Source organism: Gobius niger, assembly GCF_951799975.1.
Source record: "Gobius niger genome assembly, chromosome: 10".
NCBI lineage: Eukaryota > Metazoa > Chordata > Actinopteri > Gobiiformes > Gobiidae > Gobius > Gobius niger.
The window spans coordinates 2,672,524-2,692,624 of NC_136861.1; the positions used below are offsets into that span (position 1 = coordinate 2,672,524).

The 20,101-nt window shown below is 45.4% G+C and overlaps 1 protein-coding gene across 1 annotated transcript; it reads left to right on the forward strand.

Annotated features, from left to right (window-relative positions):
- Positions 1-8,808: 8,808 nt before the first annotated feature.
- Positions 8,809-13,749, forward strand: LOC306969715 (keratin, type I cytoskeletal 13-like). Its single transcript, XM_079565418.1, has 9 exons — positions 8,809-8,968; positions 10,116-10,456; positions 11,416-11,498; positions 11,695-11,851; positions 11,919-12,080; positions 12,196-12,321; positions 12,434-12,508; positions 13,218-13,363; positions 13,434-13,749. The coding sequence occupies exons 1-9, from the start codon at positions 8,842-8,844 to the stop codon at positions 13,594-13,596; spliced, it is 1,380 nt and encodes a 459-aa protein (XP_079421544.1). The 5' UTR covers positions 8,809-8,841; the 3' UTR covers positions 13,597-13,749.
- The last annotated feature ends 6,352 nt before the right edge of the window (positions 13,750-20,101 follow it).

Consider the following 20,101-nt stretch of genomic DNA (forward strand, 5'->3'; position numbering starts at 1 on the left):
GGATGGATGGATGGAGAGCAACTATCTGCAATCACTCAAAAATCGCTGAACAGCGTCGTCCCGCAGCCTTTGCCTTATGTCACAGTAAAAAGTATTGATATGTTATGTCTTTGTGTTGTTGTTGTTGTTGTTGTTAGAATGTCATCGTTGTGTAATATCGCTGGGTGGGGCGAGCGCCGGGCCGTCAGCCCCCCTCGCGGTCGCTTCAGTGGCCGCTCCACTGGGACGTCACCCGCCTGATACGGACGTAACAGTGTGACAATGATGTTCTTCTGAAAGAGCCTCACACCACGAGGACATGAACATATACATCTAACAAGAACCATGGCACTGGAACCAAAGTCTGTGTCCTTTATTTTCTGTAATATATGATTTTACTCTTTGTATACTGCAGCTCAAGGTGTAAAAGAAGTAAATAAAAAAAACACGTACAATAGTTTCCCCTGTTCTTCACCCGTTCTTCATCTCAGTGGGACTGTCCTGGTTAAATAAATAATAATGAGACCATAGTTCATGAGCTTTGGGACCGTTTTTGTTTCATGTGAGAGACCTGAGAGACCTCTGAACCCTCACCTGAACACTGCACTATCTGAAGCCTCTGGAAAACAAACACCAGGGAGTTCAGCTTCCTCCCATGGCCTTGTGTGTGAAACTGTTGTTCAGTCGACTGGACCTGGCCCGTGGATTCCGCAGTCTCCTCCCTGAAGAGCTGGTGCGAAGGGTTTAAGTATGTTTTTTATTTGTCACCATGTTTGTTTTGTCCCCAGATGTTCGGCACATCTGTAGCTTTAACTCCCACCTGAACGGATCCCATTTTCTCCAGTTTGGCTTTACCCGAATCAAAAAGCTTCATGGGAAAAAAGCACCAAAACAGCCATGAAATGAGAAAACAAGGATGTGAACGCGACAAAAAAGTGACAAAAATTCAACAAAAATGGAAAAAAAGAAAGAAAGAAAAAACATGCAAAAGGTGACTCAACACAGCAACAGCGCGAGGAAAAAGATCAGTTTTGTGGGTCTTAGCTTTCAAATGAGGTGCTGCGCAGGCCTATATAACAGCCAAAGAGGACAGAATGGGGGGGGGGGGGGGGGTAAGAGGTTCAGCTTCAGGAGGAAACACTGGTGCTTATGTAACTTCTGTAACTCTGTGACCGCGGAAGAATGTCCCCACGGCAGCTGTGGCTGCACACGTGTCCCATCACACAGGAACAGGAGCCTATTGTGCATGTTTTAGTCTTTTCTTAGTCATCAGCATGAACTTTATTCTTTCCGTAAAACGATGTCAAAGTAAAACTGTCATTATTTATGTTGATCAAAGAAAAGAAAGTTTAAATCAGTGACAGTTTCAGGTTGATCTTTAATTCAACAGTTTCCTTGTTCACCTGCGGCGTCTCTTCATGTGAGTGACAGACGCGGCGTGTGTGTGTGTGTGTGTGGAGGGGGGGGGGGGCGTGTGCTCTGTGCTGCGGGGTCGGGGGAGGGGGGGGAGGGGGGGTGTTCTGCCCCCGGCCTGACGTGGGCCTGTTGTAGTAAAAGTATGTGTGGTTTTGTGCTGATGCAGGAGTTTTAGTTCTATGAGAAAAGACTCTGCACTCTCTCACCCTGAGCCTCTCTCTCTCTCTCCTCTCTCTCTCCCTCCTCTCTCTCTCTCTCTCCTCTCTCTCTCCCTCCTCTCTCTCTCTCTCTCCTCTCTCTCTCCTCTCTCTCTCCTCTCTCTCTCCTCTCTCTCTCCCTCCCTCTCTCTCTCTCCTCTCTCTCTCCCTCCCTCTCTCTCTCTCCTCTCTCTCTCTCTCCTCTCTCTCTCCTCTCTCTCCTCTCTCTCTCCTCTCTCTCTCCCTCCCTCTCTCTCTCTCCTCTCTCTCTCTCTCTCCTCTCTCTCTCCCTCCCTCTCTCTCTCCCTCTCTCTCTCTCCTCTCTCTCCTCTCTCTCCACTCTCTCCTCTCTCTCTCTCCTCTCTCTCTCCTCTCTCTCCTCTCTCTCTCCTCTCTCTCTCCCTCCCTCTCTCTCTCTCCTCTCTCTCTCTCTCTCCTCTCTCTCTCCCTCCCTCTCTCTCTCCCTCTCTCTCTCTCCTCTCTCTCCTCTCTCTCCACTCTCTCCTCTCTCTCTCTCCTCTCTCTCTCTCTCTCTCTCTCCACTCTCTCCTCTCTCTCTCCTCTCTCTCTCTCTCTCTCTCTCTCTCTCCACTCTCTCTCTCTCCTCTCTCTCTCTCTCTCCTCTCTCTCTCCCCCCTCCTCTCTCTCTCTGTGCTTTTTTAAATTAATTTAAACTTTATGTGTTTTGCCTCGAGGCTGGTTCATCAGGAGTCACCTGTCAATCAGCCTGGCCCCGCCCCCTCCTCGCACCTGTCTCTGCTCCATAACTCACTTTAAACCTGACATGTTCCTGCTACGCTTTATATAAGAGCTTTACCCAAATCTTAAAGCCTCTTGTTAAAATAGCCAAACAAAAAGTGACAAAAAAGTGACAAAAAAGTGACAAAAATATTACAAAAAAATAGTAAAAGTGACAACAAAATGACAAAAAAGTGACAAAAAAAGTATTAAAAAATTACAAAAAAATCACTAAAAAGTAAAATAAAAAGTAGCAAAAAATCACAAAAAAATCACACAAAAAAAACACAAAAAAGTGACAAAAAATCACAAAAAAGTGACAAAAAATCACAAAAAAGTGACAAAAAAGTTACAAAAATATTACAAAAAAATAGTAAAAGTGACAACAAAATGACAAAAAGTGACAAAAAAAGTATTCAAAAATTACAAAAAAAATCACAAAAAAGTAAAATAAAAAGTAGCAAAAAAATCAAAAAAAGAAAAAAAAAATTTTTTTTAAAAATCACAAAAAAAAGTGAATTAAAAAGTAGCAAAAAAATCACAGAAAAATAAAAATTTAAAAAAATCACAAAAAAACACAAAAAAGTGAAATAAAAAGTAGCAAAAAAATCACAAAAAATTACAACAAAAATTACCAAAAAGTGACAAAAAAACAAAAAAAAAGTGACAAAAAACACACAAAAAGTGACATAAAAGTAACAAAATATCACAAAACGTGACAAAAAAAATCACAGAAAAGTGACAAAAAAAATCCCACAAAAAAAATACTAAAAAGTAAGCAGAGGCCGTAAGCACCACTGCAGCTGTCGAACATGTTGTGTTTTTACTCAGTAATCGTCCGTGAGAGTAAATCCTACACTGACAGAAACGACAAAAGGACAGAGGGATATTGTTCATCCAGTTACACAATAAAGATCATTGTTTTCACTCAGACTTGGCTGTAAATACTGTTTAGGTGGAGCTAGCCCACAGTTAGCCTGTTAGCTTCTTCTTCGTGATTCCATTAGTGTGTGGCTTTCTGTCCACAGACACCAGGGGGCGATGGAAGTCCCCCCAATCATCCCATTAACACGTGTATTACTTGTAAGGACTATGGAGAGGATTTATTATGATGAACAAGTTACTTAGTTCTGCTTTAAATGTAAAAAGGAGAGGCTGGAGGCTCTGCAGCACCACCTGGACTCCATTCAGGCTTCATGTGTGCAGAGGGAACATGTTTATGTATATTTTAATCCAGATTGACGGCGCAGCTTTGAAAAATAAACTCAAACATTAACATTTTTTCATTCAGCCGTGATTGATTCCTGCAGATCCGTCAGGCGCACGGATGACCTTCTACACCTGCGGGCGCGGCGCGGGCCCCCTCCCTCCGCTCCGGTCCAATCAGAGCGCGGCGTGGGCCTCCTCCCTCCGCTCCGGTCCAATCAGAGCGCGGCGCGGGCCTCCTCCCTCCGCTCCGGCCCAATCAGAGCGCGGCGCGGGCCTCCTCCTGTGTTCAGGCCTGTCTCCCGCTCCCTCCCCGCCGGCTGCCATCGAGCTCCAGCTTCATGACAGAATGAACTCGGCGAAGAGCGACGAGCCCCGGAGGCGACGCGGGTTCGTTTCCCAAAGAGCACGGATTTCACACACAAAAAAAAGTTATAACGCGGCTTAAGCGTGTGTGGGCAGGTCAGCTCTAACGCACTACATGACCTTTACACGGCTCCACGGAGACGAGAACGAGACCTGAACCTCTTAACCTCTGAACCTCTGAGCCTCTGAGCCTCCTAACTCCCACATGTTCAGCTGTGCCCAAATCTAAAAGCTGCTTGGAAAAAAGTGTCAAAAAAAACGACACGAAAATGAGGCTGAAAATGCAACACAAAAGTAACAAAAAAATTACAAAAAAATTACCAAGAGTGACAAAAAAGTGACAAAAATATTACAAAAAAAAGAGACAAAAAATGGTAAATGGACTCCACTTATAAAGCGCTTTTCCACCTACATTAGGCACTCAAAGCGCTTTACAGCAAGGATCCACTCACCCATTCATGCTCTCATTCATACACCAATGCACGCAGACACTGGGGGCAATGTGGATGAAGTGTCTTGCCCAAGGACACAACGACAATGTGCACTTTCAGGAGGTGGGATTCGAACCCCTGACCTTCCGATCATGAGACGTCCCGCTCTACCACCTGCGCCACCGTCGCCACTGTCGTCCCTATAAAAAAATTATGAAAAAATTATGAAAAAATGACAAAAAAGTTACAGAAATATTCAAAAAAAAAATACTAAAAGTGACAAGAGGAGACAAAAAAAAATATTTAAAAATTACAAAAAAATTACAAAAAGTGACAAAAAAGTGACAAGAGACCAAAAAAATTATTAAAAAATTACAAAAAGTAACAAAAAAGTGACCAAAAAAAATCATTTAAAAAATTACAAAAAAAAGTGACAAAAAAATTACAAAAAAATGCTAAAAGTGACAAAAAAGAGACAAAAAGTGACAAAGAAAATTATTTACAAATTATTTTTAAAAATTACAAAAAAGGTGACAAAAATATTACCAAAAAAATGCTAAAAGGGGCAAAAAAGAGACAAAAAAGAGACAAAAAAAGTATTAAAATATTACAAAAAAATACTTAAAGTGACAAAAAAAAGTGACAAAGAAAATTATTTAAAATTACAACAAAATTACAAAAAGTGACAAAATAGAAACACTGCATCTAATTATGAAGCATTTGTTTCAATGTCATGAACTTGCAGGTCGTGGCATTCCTGTGACCGTGCTTCAGAAACTGGTCTGGGTGCTGCAGATATGACGGAATGTTCAACTGACATTTTCATTTAGCGTCTTCCTCTTATCTCTGCTGCTGCTCTAAACTGGTTCAAGTCCTGCCTCGAGGACGGGACGTACTTTGTCGACATTGGAAACTGTAAGAAACTTCCATTGGGTATGAGTTTATTAAGCATGTTTAAGTTGAATAACAGGGGTCCCAAGATTGACCCCTGGGGGACTCCACAGGTCCAGCACTGTGAGGTTCTACAGAGGGGCTATAGAGCATCCTGACCATCACTATGGTTCTTCTACAGAGGGACTATAGAGAGCATCCTGACCATCACTGTGTGGTTCTTCTACAGAGGGACTATAGAGAGCATCCTGACCATCACTGTGAGGTTCTTCTACAGAGGGACTATAGAGAGCATCCTGACCATCACTGTGAGGTTCTTCTACAGAGGGACTATAGAGAGCATCCTGACCATCACTGTGGTTCTTCTACAGAGGGACTATAGAGAGCATCCTGACCATCACTGTGGTTCTTCTACAGAGGGACTATAGAGAGCATCCTGACCATCACTGTGTGGTTCTTCTACAGAGGGACTATAGAGAGCATCCTGACCATCACTGTGGTTCTTCTACAGAGGGACTATAGAGAGCATCCTGACCATCACTGTGTGGTTCTTCTACAGAGGGACTATAGAGAACATCCTGACCATCACTGTGAGGTTCTACAGAGGGACTATAGAGAACATCCTGACCATCACTGTGGTTCTTCTACAGAGGGACTATAGAGAACATCCTGACCATCACTGTGGTTCTTCTACAGAGGTACTATAGAGAGCATCCTGACCATCACTGTGGTTCTTCTACAGAGGGACTATAGAGAGCATCCTGACCATCACTGTGTGGTTCTTCTACAGAGGGACTATAGAGAACATCCTGACCATCACTGTGTGGTTCTACAGAGGGACTATAGAGAGCATCCTGACCATCACTGTGTGGTTCTTCTACAGAGGGACTATAGAGAGCATCCTGACCATCACTGTGTGGTTCTACAGAGGGACTATAGAGAGCATCCTGACCATCACTGTGTGGTTCTACAGATGGACTATAGAGAACATCCTGACCATCACTGTGTGGTTCTACAGATGGACTATAGAGAACATCCTGACCATCACTGTGTGGTTCTACAGAGGGACTATAGAGAGCATCCTGACCATCACTGTGTGGTTCTACAGATGGACTATAGAGAGCATCCTGACCATCACTGTGTGGTTCTTCTACAGAGGGACTATAGAGAGCATCCTGACCATCACTGTGAGGTTCTTCTACAGAGGGACTATAGAGAGCATCCTGACCATCACTGTGTGGTTCTTCTACAGAGGGACTATAGAGAGCATCCTGACCATCACTGTGTGGTTCTTCTACAGAGGGACTATAGAGAGCATCCTGACCATCACTGTGTGGTTCTTCTACAGAGGGACTATAGAGAGCATCCTGACCATCACTGTGTGGTTCTACAGAGGGACTATAGAGAGCATCCTGACCATCACTGTGTGGTTCTACAGAGGGACTATAGAGAGCATCCTGACCATCACTGTGTGGTTCTTCTACAGAGGGACTATAGAGAGCATCCTGACCATCACTGTGGTTCTTCTACAGAGGGACTATAGAGAGCATCCTGACCTGCTGAAGGAGCCTCCGGTGCATCGTGAGAGCAGAGGAGAAGATCTGTCTCACCCTCTCCCCAACATTAAGGACATGTTCTCCACCCGTCTCACCCGCAAAGGGGACCCTACACACCAGGGAGGAGACTGCGGAATCCACAGGCCAGGTCCAGTCGACTGATGAACAGTTTCATACCCATCGGGAAGCTAAACTCCCTGAACTCTGTTGGATCCAGAGAGACTTGAACTCAAGATCAAGCTGGGACTCTCCAAGAACCACCACGTGTTCAGTGAAACGTTTTCTGAAGCCGTGTTTCAGGGACAGAGGAGACGCCGGGTCTGGTGTCTTGCTCGAGGGCACAACAGGAAACACGAGCCCAGAATTGGAACCCGCGCCCGAACCTCCGTCTGACTCGTTTTAATGGTTTATATGCTTCTATGAGACGTAACTGGAGCTCGGTCACAGCAGATTCAGGACGAAACAGGATCCAACCGGCAACCGCCCCGAGAGTCGCGGAAACCCGACGCTCGGAGAGGAGTCTGTGGGGAACCGGGACGACTCGAAAAACACATCTCACACTCTTTCACGACAACAACGCCTTATTCAATAGTTAATACAATAATAAAAGCACCATAATGCAACTACCTATGGATTTTCACAATAAAAGCACCACAGTGCAACTAAATATGGATTTTCACAATAAAAACACCATAATGCAACTAAATATGGATTTTCACAATAAAACACTTTAATACAACTGAATGTTGATTTTACACAATAAAAGCACCATAATGCAACTACCTATGGATTTTCACAATAAAAACAATATAATGCAACTAAATATGGATTTTCACAATAAAAGCACCATAATGCAACTAAATGTGGATTTTCACAATAAAAGCACCATAATGCAACTAAATATGGATTTTCACAATAAAAGCACCATAATGCAACTACCTATGGATTTTCACAATAAAAACAATATAATGCAACTAAATGTGGATTTTCACAATAAAAACACCATAATGCAACTAAATATGGATTTTCACAATAAAACACTTTAATACAACTAAATATGGATTTTCACAATAAAAGCACCATAATGCAACTACCTATGGATTTTCACAATAAAAACAATATAATGCAACTAAATGTGGATTTTCACAATAAAAGCACCATAATGCAACTAACTATGGATTTTCACAATAAAACACTTTAATACAACTGAATGTGGATTTTCACAATAAAAGCACCATAATGCAACTACCTATGGATTTTCACAATAAAAACAATATAATGCAACTAAATATGGATTTTCACAATAAAAGCACCATAATGCAACTAAATATGGATTTTCACAATAAAAGCACCATAATGCAACTAAATATGGATTTTCACAATAAAACACTTTAATACAACTGAATGTGGATTTTCACAATAAAAGCACCATAATGCAACTACCTATGGATTTTCACAATAAAAACAATATAATGCAACTAAATATGGATTTTCACAATAAAAGCACCATAGTGCAACTAAATATGGATTTTCACAATAAAAGCACCATAATGCAACTAAATATGGATTTTCACAATAAAAGCACCATAATGCAACTAACTATGGATTTTCACAATAAAAGCACCATAATGCAACTAAATATGGATTTTCACAATAAAAACACCATAATGCAACTAACTATGGATTTTCACAATAAAAGCACCATAATGCAACTAAATATGGATTTTCACAATAAAAGCACCATAATGCAACTAAATATGGATTTTCATAATAAAAACAGCATCATACATGTAAATTAGGATTTGTAGAACATTCGGGATTTTCATAATGTGTGCGTGAGTGTGTGTGTGCGTGTGCGTGCGTGCGTGCGTGCGTGCGTGTGTGTGTGTGTGTGTGTGTGAGAGTGGGGAGGTGGGAGGAGGCCCAGGTGTGTCCCGGGGCAGATGAGGGGCGGTCCCTCCAAGCCCCGCCCCCTGCTCTCCCCTACATAAACTGCCTCTCACAGCCTCTCGCTTCACTTCGGCTCCTCGTCCAATCAGACGTGCAGATCCCGTGGTTGCCATGTTGATGACATCCTCCCGCAGCATGTCCGCTGGCCTGGGCGGCGGCCGCATGTCCTCGTTCAGCCTCGGGGGCGGCGGTGGCGGCAGCCTCCGCATGTCGTCCTCCTCCAAGTCCTTCTCCTCCGGTGAGTCCAAAACTAAACTTATTTATTACCTGTCGGGCTGGGACCGTTTAACCCAAAACTAAAATAATGTCAACAAATGTGTGAAAAATTGGGGATATTTTGGGGAAAATGGGGCAAAAAAATAATAATAATAAAAATGGGAAAAAACTAATGAAAAATGGGGAGAGAAATCATTTATTTGAGCTGAAACAACTAAGTCATTTCCTTTAATGCAGTTCCTCAGTTTTAACCCAGCACACTTTCTCCAGATCGGCTTTACCCTAATCTAATCTTTTGTTGTGTTTTCATCACTTTTTTGCCGCAGCTTAGTTACGTTTTTGTTGTATTATTGTTGCTTTCTATCACGTATTTTTCGCTTTTCTATTGCTTTTTTGAGGCCTTTTTTCATTGCGTTTTCATTCTCATTTTCCCCCCTATGTTTTTTTTCCAAGATGCTTTTAGATTTGGGTAAAGCCGAACTGGAGAAAATGTGCCCGGTTCAGGCGGGGGTTGAGAGGTTAACGGGACCGAGTCCTGATTATCAACACTTAGTCGTCAAGTTTAGCAAATACATTTTTTCCTTTCAAATTATTTAGTTTTCAGTGTACTTCTTTTCACAATAAAAGCACTTTAATGCAACTAAATGTGAATTTTCACAATAAAAGCAACACAATGCAACTAAATATGGATTTTCACAATAAAAGCACTATAATGTTACTAAATATGGATTTTCACAATAAAAGCGCTTTAATGCAACTAAATATGGATTTTCACAATAAAAGCGCTTTAATGCAACTAAATATGGATTTTCACAATAAAGGGGCTTTAATGCAACTAAATATGGATTTTCACAATAAAAGCACTATAATGCAACTAGAATATGAAGACGATCACTCAATGCACTTTTTCTGGAAAAAAAGTTCCAAAATTAAAACATTACCATGTTTAGCAGCCTATAAATCCACAAGTTTACACACAAGCTCCGTTTTGATGATTGTTCCTGGAAATATCTTTAAGGGACATGGAACACACCAAGTTCTAGCCTTGGACCTGCTTCCATTGCTGAGCTACAGCTCCTCAAACATCCTCACAAACACAAACATCATCCAGATGAGAGGGTGAAACCACAGGGTTCCTCACCTGATCCTGAGGTTTGACTCTGTTTCAGGAGGAGGCTTTGGGGGCGGAGCTGGATTCGGCTCTGGAGCTGGATTCGGCTCTGGAGCTGGATTCGGTGGTGGAGCTGGATTCGGTGGTGGAGCTGGATTCGGTGGTGGAGCTGGATTCGGTGGTGGAGCTGGTGGTGATGGTGGAGTCATCGGGAACGAGAAGTTCACGATGCAGAACCTGAACGACCGCCTGGCCACGTACCTCGCCAAAGTGGGCGCCCTGGAGAAGGCCAACACCGAGCTGGAGCTGAAGATCCGCACATTCGTGGAGGGACGCGTGGGACCGTCCACCCGAGACTTCACCGGGTTCTACGCCACCATCGCCGAGCTGCAGGCCAAGGTAGAGGAGGTTCAGAGGAGAGGGGGGGGGGGGGGGGTGGGGGGGGGAGAGAGAGAGAGAACCAGTTAGAAGGACCCACCTGGATCAGCCGCCATTTTAGGAAGAGCAACATCTGGAGTCATTCAGGCTAATCTTTAGCTACAGAACATGTGTCAAACATGTCAAACCTTTTGTGAGTATGTGACACACATGTGACACACATGTGACACACATGTTACACACATGTTACACACATGTGACACACATGTGACACACATGTGACACACATGTTACACACATGTTACACACATGTGACACACATGTGACACACATGTGACACACATGTGACACACATGTGACACACATGTGACACACATGTTACACACATGTGACACACATGTTACACACATGTGTGTCACATGTGTGTAACATGTTGGACACTTGATAACGTTCTTGCCACAGCACCACCCTCCCCTACCTGGCGAGTGTGGAATGGGAGGGGCTTGGTGTTGCCTGGACACAGGGGGCGTCCGGTGCTGGCCCTTCTGGGGCCCTACAGTAGCGTCCCATGGCTATTCGACGAAGAGCGAATCCATTTACGGTCAAAAACAGTTCCCCTGTGCAGTAATGCAGGGCCGAAGGGGAGGCCCCCGCCCCCTGTGTGAGAACCACTAACCACTAAGCCACTGTGAGACTGGGTTTAGCACTACTGTAAGTGTATTTCCCCACTTTTAAAATGGTAAATAGAAAATGGTCCCATTCTCTCACCTCTGGTCCCTGACCCACAGTTTGGGAACCGCTGATTTAAAACTCACTGAAACCTGACGGTTATTTCTGTCTGACTAATGAGACATTCAGAGAACCAGAGTTACTGTAAGTAACTCAACTCCACTTTTAAACAAAAAGGCCCCGGAGAACAGTCTGCAGTTTAATCATGGATCTGTGAAAGTGCCTCATGAGCGCCCCCTTGTGTCCCTCAGATCCTCGACGCCATCCTGCTCAAAGGCGGCGTGATGCTGTCCATCGACAACGCGCGGCTCGCTCAGGACGACTTCCGCATGAAGTGAGTACTGATACTGCAGTACTACTACTACTACTCCGACTACTACTACCACTACTACCACAGTAACCACAGTAACCACAGTACCTACAGTACTGTAGTTACTGTGGTAGTACTGCAGTACTGCAGTACTACCACAGTAACCACAGTACCTACAGTACCTACAGTACTGCAGTATCTGACCGGGCGCCTCCCGCAGGTTCGAGAACGAGCTGACCATGCGTCAGTCCGTGGAGGCCGACATCGCGGGGCTGAAGATGATGCTGGGCGAGATGGGCGCGGCCAAGACCGACCTGGCCATGCAGATCGAGAGCCTGAGGGACGAGCTGGTGTCGCTGAAGAAGAACCACGAGGAGGTGAGGAGGAACATCTCAGCTTTAGTAAAAACATGTCTGACATGTGTTTCTGTGGCGCCCCCTGCAGGACCTGCTGCTCATGCGCTCCCAGATGAGCGGGAACGTGAACGTGGAGGTGGACTCCGCCCCTCAGGAGGATCTGACCAAGGTCATGGAGGAGATCAGGGACCACTACGAGGCCGTGGCCGCCAAGAGCCAGAAGGAGCTGGAGGGCTGGTTCCAGGCCAAGGTGAACACGCCACTCATACTCTCAAAAGGTTCTGACCTGGTTCTGACCCGGTTCTGACCCGGTTCTGACCCAGTTTGACCCGGTTTGACCCGGTCTGGTGTCTTGGTGGTTTCAGTCGGAGGTTCTGGCGAAGGAAGTGGCCACCACAGAGATGACCCTGAGGTCGTCCACGTCAGAAATCAAAGAAGTGAAGAGCCAACTGCAGGCGCTGGAGATCGAGCTGCAGTCACAGATGAGCATGGTAAGACACGCCCACACACAGACCCCGCCCACACTGACCCCGCCCACACACTGACCCCGCCCACACACAGACCCCGCCCGCTCTGATCCTCGGGTTTGTTGGTGTTTTGTAGAAAGCGTCTGTTGAAGCGTCGTTGGCAGAGATTCAAGGCAGATACGCCATGCAGCTCAACGGCTTCCAGGGGCAGGTACGTCCTACCTCCTACCTCCTACTTCCTACTTCCTCACTCCTACTTCCTACTTCCTACTTCCTCACTCCTCACTCCTACTTCCTACTTCCTCACCCCTGCTTCCTCACTCCTCACTCCTACTTCCTCACTCCTACTTCCTACTTCCTCACTCCTACTTCCTACTTCCTCACTCCTACTTCCTACTTCCTCACTCCTACTTCCTCACTCCTACTTCCTCACTCCTACATCTTCTTCCTTACTTTGTGCACATGAGTATCTCCCTAACTCCCCCTCTCTCTCCTCTCTCCCTCTCCCTCCCTCTCTCTCTCCTCTCTCCTCCCCCCCCTCTCTCTCCTCTCTCTCCTCTCCCTCCCTCTCCTCTCCCTCCCTCTCCTCTCTCTCTCTCCTATCTCTCCCCCTCTCTCCTCTCTCTCCTCTCTCTCCCCCTCTCTCCTCTCTCTCCCCCTCTCTCCTCTCTCTCCTCTCTCTCCCCCTCTCTCCTCTCTCTCCTCTCTCCTCTCTCTCCTCTCTCTCCCCCTCTCTCCTCTCTCTCCTCTCTCTCCCCCTCTCTCCTCTCTCCCCTCTCTCTCCCCCTCTCTCCCCTCTCCTCTCTCTCTCTCCTCTCTCCCTCCCTCTCCTCTCTCTCTCTCCTCTCTCTCCTCTCTCTCTCCTCTCTCTCCTCTCCCTCTCCCTCCCTCTCCTCACCCCCCCTCTCTCCCTCCCCCAGGTGACCTCCATGGAGGAGCAGCTGGTCCAGATCCGGGCCGACCTGGAGCGACAGGGACAGGAGTACCAGATGCTCCTGGACATCAAGACCCGGCTGGAAATGGAGATCGGGGAATACCGCCGCCTGCTGGACGGAGGGAGCACCAGGTACGGCCCACACCTTCACACGGCCCCGCCCACACGTCTGCAGGTGCTTAATGTCCTGTTTGTCTTTCAGCTCCGCCTCCTTCTCCTCCTCCTCCTCCCTGTCCTCCTCCTCCGCCGCCCTCGCCGCCTCCTCCGCCGTCCTCGAAGCCTCCTCCTCCTCGGTGTCGTCCTCGTCCACGACCACCACCACCAAAGTCGTGACCACGGTGGTGGAGGAGACCGTCGTGGAATAGACCCCGCCCACCTCGTCACCTGTCCCCGCCCACTGCACCTGAGGGAACGCCGAAGCCACGCCCAGAGGAGCCCGGGCGCCGCCTCCACCTCAATGAGAGTGATGTGAGCGCCCCCTGTCTGTCTCTGAGAGGAATAAAACGCCGAGTACACAACGCTGCCGTGTCATGTGTCTGTTTTATGGGGGGGTTGTCCATGGGGGGGGGGGGGGTTGTCCATGGCCCTCCACACCCATAAACACAGATTATAAAATACACCCACAGTGGCACCAAGGGGCCCCAAGCAAGAGTGTGGGTGGGGGGCCCTCTGGTGGCCTCCCTGTGTACTGCAGTTCTCTGCCTCAGAGCAGAAGGCTGAGGTTCTTTAGGTCAGTGGTTCCCTTTGGGGGTCGGGACCCCTTGGAGGGTCGCGAGGCCCAAAATGATTTCCTGTTTTTCGCACCTTTGTTAGTGTTAACCAGCCTATAATTAGTGAAATCCATTCAGTTATTCAAAGTAAAGTGTTTAGACACATTAACTTAATTCTGTTTGTCTTTACCTAAAGTAGCACAAGAGGCAGTAACTTTGTGCAATGGGGTCCCGAGTTGTTTATGCGTCAGCTTTGGGGTCCCAGCCAAAAAATTTGGAACCCCTGCTTTAGGTCATGATGAAGTGGTTTCACTGAGTGAGTAAAAAGTCTGTCACTGCTCATTAGAAGTTACAATAGGGAACCAGGGCTGCGTTCAAGCCGGATGTGCGTCACGTCCGCCATGACAAGAAGCTTCCGAATTGTGCTGTCAGTTAGTAAGTAGTTAGGAAAAGGAGCCTCAATGCTAACTATCATAGCCACTTTAGCATAGGGACCTCTGATGCTAACTAGCATAGCCACTTTAGCATAGGGACCTCTGATGCTAACTAGCATAGCCACTTTAGCATAGGGACCTCTGGTGCTAACTATCATAGCCACTTTAGCATAGGGACCCTTGGGGCTAACTATCATAGCCACTTTAGCATAGGCAAGGCAAGGCAAGGCAAGTTTATTTGTAGAGCACAATTCATACACAAGGTAATTCAAAGTGCTTCACAGTTGCATAAATACAAGAAAGCAAATAAAATCAATAAAAACATCAACATAGAATTAATCAATTACAGTTAAAGGCGAGAGTGCAGATACAAGACTTTCAGTCATATGCATCGGTAAAAAGAACTGTTTTCAGCCTGGATTTGAACATTGTCAGAGTTGAGGCCTGTCTCACATCCTCGTGAAGACTGTTCCAGATTTTAGCTGCATGAAACTGAAACGCAGCCTCACCGTGTTTAGTCCTGACTCTGGGAACCACCAGGAGGCCCCTCCCTGAAGTTCTCAGGGCCCGAGATGGTTCATACGGCTGTAACATGTCAGAGATGTACTTTGGTGCTAAACCATGAAAAGACTTGTAACAAGCAGAGCTGTTTTAAAGTCTATTCTCTGAGTGACAGGAAGCCAGTGCAGAGACCGGAGCACTGGACTAATATGGTCGTATTTCCTGGTTCTTGTCAGGACTCGAGCAGCAGCGTTCTGGATGTTCTGCAGCTCTGATAGCTCGTTTAGAGAGGCCAGTGAGCAGCCGTTACAGTAGTCTAACCTGCTGGAGACAAATGCATGGATCAGTCTCTCTAAGTCTGGTTTTGACACTATTCCTCTGATCTTAGCAATGTTTTTCAAATGGTAAAAAGCTGCTGATGTTATTGCTTTGATGTGGCTGTTTAAGTTCAGGTCTGAGTCCATGATTACTCCTAGATTTCTAACCTGATTTTTTGGTTTTAGAGAGAGAGACTCAAAGTGACTGATAACACTTTGTCTTTGTGCCTGTGGGACAAAAACAATGATCTCAGTTTTGTCTGCATTTAGTTGGAGAAAGTTGTTTTGCATAGGAACCTCTGATGCTAACTATTAGTGATGCGCGGGTTGCGGGTTCCACCGCGGGCCCCGCGGTCTGCCCGCGGTTCGGGTCGGGTCGGGTCGTGAAATTCTCCTTCGATCGCGGGGCGGGTCAAAAAATGCCGGTCGCGGGCACTCTATGCCTCCGTACGCGCATTCATTGAATTCATTCACAACTTATTCCGTAGTCTTTACAGCAGGTTTTTAGCGTAAATATACGTCGGATTTTCATAAAACAAGCAGCGTTTTGCAGCTTGTGATCCAGAGAACGCTTTTGTGGAGCTCATGTTTCCTATTTTCCACCGTATGTGCGACTGTGTGTGACTTCGCGTTAGGCCTATCTCTGCTCTCTTCCTCTCTCCCTCTTGCCCAGCGCTCTTCGGAGGGGGAGAGAGAGAGAGAGAGAGCGCGCGCGCGCGCGAGGGGCTGACACGCCGGTGCTGTTCATACGGATCATAGTTGTAACGCGTAATTTTTAATGGTTGCAGGTGCGGGTGCGGGGCGGGGCGGGGCGGGCTGTAAAAATAGAACAACGTTGCGGGGCGGGCCGGGTCGGGTTAGAACCTGCTCCAAATGCGGGACCCGCGGGTTGAAAAAAACCCTGACCCGCGCATCACTACTAACTATCATAGCCACTTTAGCATAGGGACCTCTGGTGCTAACTATCATAGCCACTTTAGCATAGGGACCTCTGGTGCTAACTATCATAGCCACTTTAGCATAGGGACCTCTGGTGCTAACTATCATAGCCACTTTAGCATAGGGACCTCAGGTGCTAACTATCATAGCCACTTTAGCATAGTGACCTCTGGTGCTAACTATCATAGCCACTTTAGCATAGGGACCTCTGATGCTAACTATCATAGCCACTTTAGCATAGAGGCCTCTGATGCTAACTATCGTAGCCACTTTAGCATAGTGACCTCTGGTGCTAACTATCATAGCCACTTTAGCATAGTGACCTCTGGTGCTAACTATCATAGCCACTTTAGCATAGGGACCTCTGATGCTAACTATCATAGCCACTTTAGCATAGTGACCTCTGGTGCTAACTATCATAGCCACTTTAGCATAGGGACCTCTGATGCTAACTATCATAGCCACTTTAGCATAGGGACCTCTGGTGCTAACTATCATAGCCACTTTACCATAGGGACCTCTGATGCTAACTATCATAGCCACTTTAGCATAGGGACCTCTGATGCTAACTATCATAGCCACTCTAGCATAGGGACCTCTGATGCTAACTATCATAGCCACTTTAGCATAGGGACCTCTGGTGCTAACTATCATAGCCACTTTAGCATAGGGACCTCTGATGCTAACTATCATAGCCACTTTAGTATAGGGACCTCTGGTACTAACTATCATAGCCACTTTATCATAGGGACCTCTGGTGCTAACTATCATAGCCACTCTAGCATAGGGACCTCTGATGCTAACTATCATAGCCACTTTAGCATAGGGACCTCTGGTGCTAACTATCATAGCCACTTTAGCATAGGGACCTCTGGTGCTAACTATCATAGCCACTTTAGCATAGGGACCTCTGGTGCTAACTATCATAGCCACTTTAGCATAGGGACCTCTGATGCTAACTATCATAGCCACTTTAGCATAGGGACCTCTGATGCTAACTATCATAGCCACTTTAGCATAGGGACCTCTGGTACTAACTATCATAGCCACTTTAGCATAGGGACCTCAGGTGCTAACTATCATAGCCACTTTAGCATAGGGACCTCTGATGCTAACTATCATAGCCACTCTAGCATAGGGACCTCTGATGCTAACTATCATAGCCACTTTAGCATAGGGACCTCTGGTGCTAACTATCATAGCCACTTTAGCATAGGGACCTCTGATGCTAACTATCATAGCCACTTTAGTATAGGGACCTCTGGTGCTAACTATCATAGCCACTGTAGCATAGGGACCTCTGGTGCTAACTATCATAGCCACTTTAGCATAGGGACCTCATGTGCTAACTATCATAGCCACTTTAGCATAGGGACCTCTGGTGCTAACTATCATAGCCACTTTAGCATAGGGACCTCTGATGCTAACTATCATAGCCACTTTAGCATAGGGACCTCAGGTGCTAACTATCATAGCCACTAAAGCATGGGGACCTCTGATGCTAACTATCATAGCCACTTTAGCATAGGGACCTCTGGTGCTAACTATCATAGCCAATTTAGCATAGGGACCTCTGGTGCTAACTATCATAGCCACTTTAGCATAGGGACCTCTGGTGCTAACTATCATAGCCACTTTAGCATAGGGACCTCTGGTGCTAACTATCATAGCCACTTTAGCATAGGGACCTCTGATGCTAACTATCATAGCCACTTTAGCATAGGGACCTCTGGTGCTAACTATCATAGCCACTTTAGCATAGGGACCTCTGATGCTAACTATCATAGCCACTTTAGCATAGGGACCTCTGGTGCTAACTATCATAACCACTGTAGCATAGGGACATCTGGTGCTAACTATCATAGCCACTTTAGCATAGGGACCTCTGGTGCTAACTATCATAGCCACTTTAGCATAGAGACCTCTGATGCTAACTATCATAGCCACTTTAGCATAGGGACCTCTGGTGCTAACTATCATAGCCACTGTAGCATAGAGACCTCTGGTGCTAACTATCATAGCCACTTTAGCATAGTGACCTCTGGTGCTAACTATCATAGCCACTTTAGCTTAGGGACCTCTGGTGCTAACTATCATAGCCACTTTAGCATAGGGATCACCATGGAACAGTGATTCTAAGGTTCTGGAATGAAGCCTGAGCCGTGTGTGGTTAGTTTCTTTATTAACTCTTTCAGATACAAGTCGCTGCATCGTTACGCACTTTTTTATTTTTTTGCAGATATTTTGAAAAAAGTCTGGAGTTGCTGAAAAAGTCTTGACACAGTGAGCGATCCCAGTTTGTGCTGCGTTTGGTCCCACGAGTTTACGGCAAAAAAACTCCAGGAGAGAAAACGTGGAATGTTCGTAACAAAGAAACGGAAACGTACAAATATCGTAAAAAACAAAACGGTAAATAAAAAGCAGATATAATATACGCTCCGAGCTCCAGAAAGAGCCTCGCGCTGGCAGCTCGCAACGCCGCCAAGGAACGCCGTTCCACCAGACCAGCCGTCAAGCAAAACATCTACAATAGGACCAGGCTTCACATTCACCCCTTAACTCCCACCTGAACCGAGCACTTTTTCTCCAGCTTTATCCCAATCCAAAAGCTTCTGGAAAAAAGGTGTGAAAATAGCGACAAAACTGAGACGAAAACAAGGATGAAAATGTGAAAAAAGTGAGACGGAAAAGTGAGAAAAAATGTACAAAATATGTACAAAAAATGACAAATATGGACCAAAAATTGACAAAAAGGTGAGAAAAAATTGACAAAAAACGGACAAAAAATGGACCAAAAAATGCGAATAATTTGACAAAAAAGTGACAAAAAAATGGACAAAAAAAAAAATCAAAAAATTGGAATGAAAAAGTGACAAAATAGTCAAGAAAATTTGACAAAAATGAGACGACTGCCCAACAAAAAAAGTGATGAAAAAAATTCTGATGATGTGAGGAAAAAGATCAATTTAGTTTTGTAGGTCTTAGCTTTCAAATGAGGTGTTAGGATTTGGGTAAAGCTGAACTGGAGAAAACGCCCTCGGTTCAGGCGGGGGTTAAGAGGTTAAATAAGGAGTCATAATGTCAGTCATAAAGTCATAACGACTGAGGCTAAGCCGGCCGACGCAAACAGTAAAAAACTGTCATTCACAAAGGATTCTGGGAAATGGATGAGCCGTCCCTAAGTTCCTGTAAACGTGACAGGGCTGAGGGCGTGTTCAAAATGGCCGCTTTCATTAAACCCGCTCTGCCTGACGGAGGATAAAGAACATCGGTGAAGTAAAGGCTAGTTTACCTCTTCTCAGTGTCTCGTTTGCCAAAATGAGGAGTAGGAACGATTAAGCTCCTCCCCCTCCCCTCCTGATTGGACTTGACAGGCGGGAAAAAAGAAAAGCTCGTCTCATTGGTCAACACGGGAGGATACTGGACTCTGATTGGTTGCTGGGGAGTTTACAGTAAAATCCACGAATACATTTAGAGAAATCGATTCCAAACTTCTGCTCAAAACTAAGTTAGTTAACGGAGTAAAAACAACAGACACAAATCTCAACGCTGATGTTTTTAACCCCTTAACTCCCACCTGAACCGAGCACATTTTCTCCAGCTTTACCCCAATCCAAAAGCTTCTGGAAAAAAGGTGTGAAAATAGCGACAAAAGTGAGACGAAAAAACAATGATGAAAATGTGAAAAAAGTGAGAAAAAATTTACAAAAAATGGACAAAAAAGTGAGAAAAATATGACGAAAAAGTGAGAAAAAAATGGCCAAAAAGTGATAAGAATTTGACAAAAAAGTGAGAAAAAATTACGAAAAATTGGGAAAAAATGGACGAAAAAGTGAAAAAAAAAGAAAAAAAAAATCTACAAAAAAATGACAAAAATGGACAAAAAATTAACAAAAAAGTGAGACAAATTTGACGAAAAATTGAGAAAAAATGGACGAAAAAGTGAAAAAAAAAGCGACAAAAAAATTG

Coding starts and splice junctions, on each gene's coding strand:
- LOC306969715 (XM_079565418.1), top strand. CDS start 8,842: ATGTTGATGACATCCTCCCGCAGCATGTCCGCTGGCCTGGGCGGCGGC. Junction 10,457..11,415: donor TCGCCGAGCTGCAGGCCAAG/GTAGAGGAGGTT, acceptor TGTGTCCCTCAG/ATCCTCGACGCCATCCTGCT. Junction 12,081..12,195: donor AGGGCTGGTTCCAGGCCAAG/GTGAACACGCCA, acceptor TGGTGGTTTCAG/TCGGAGGTTCTGGCGAAGGA.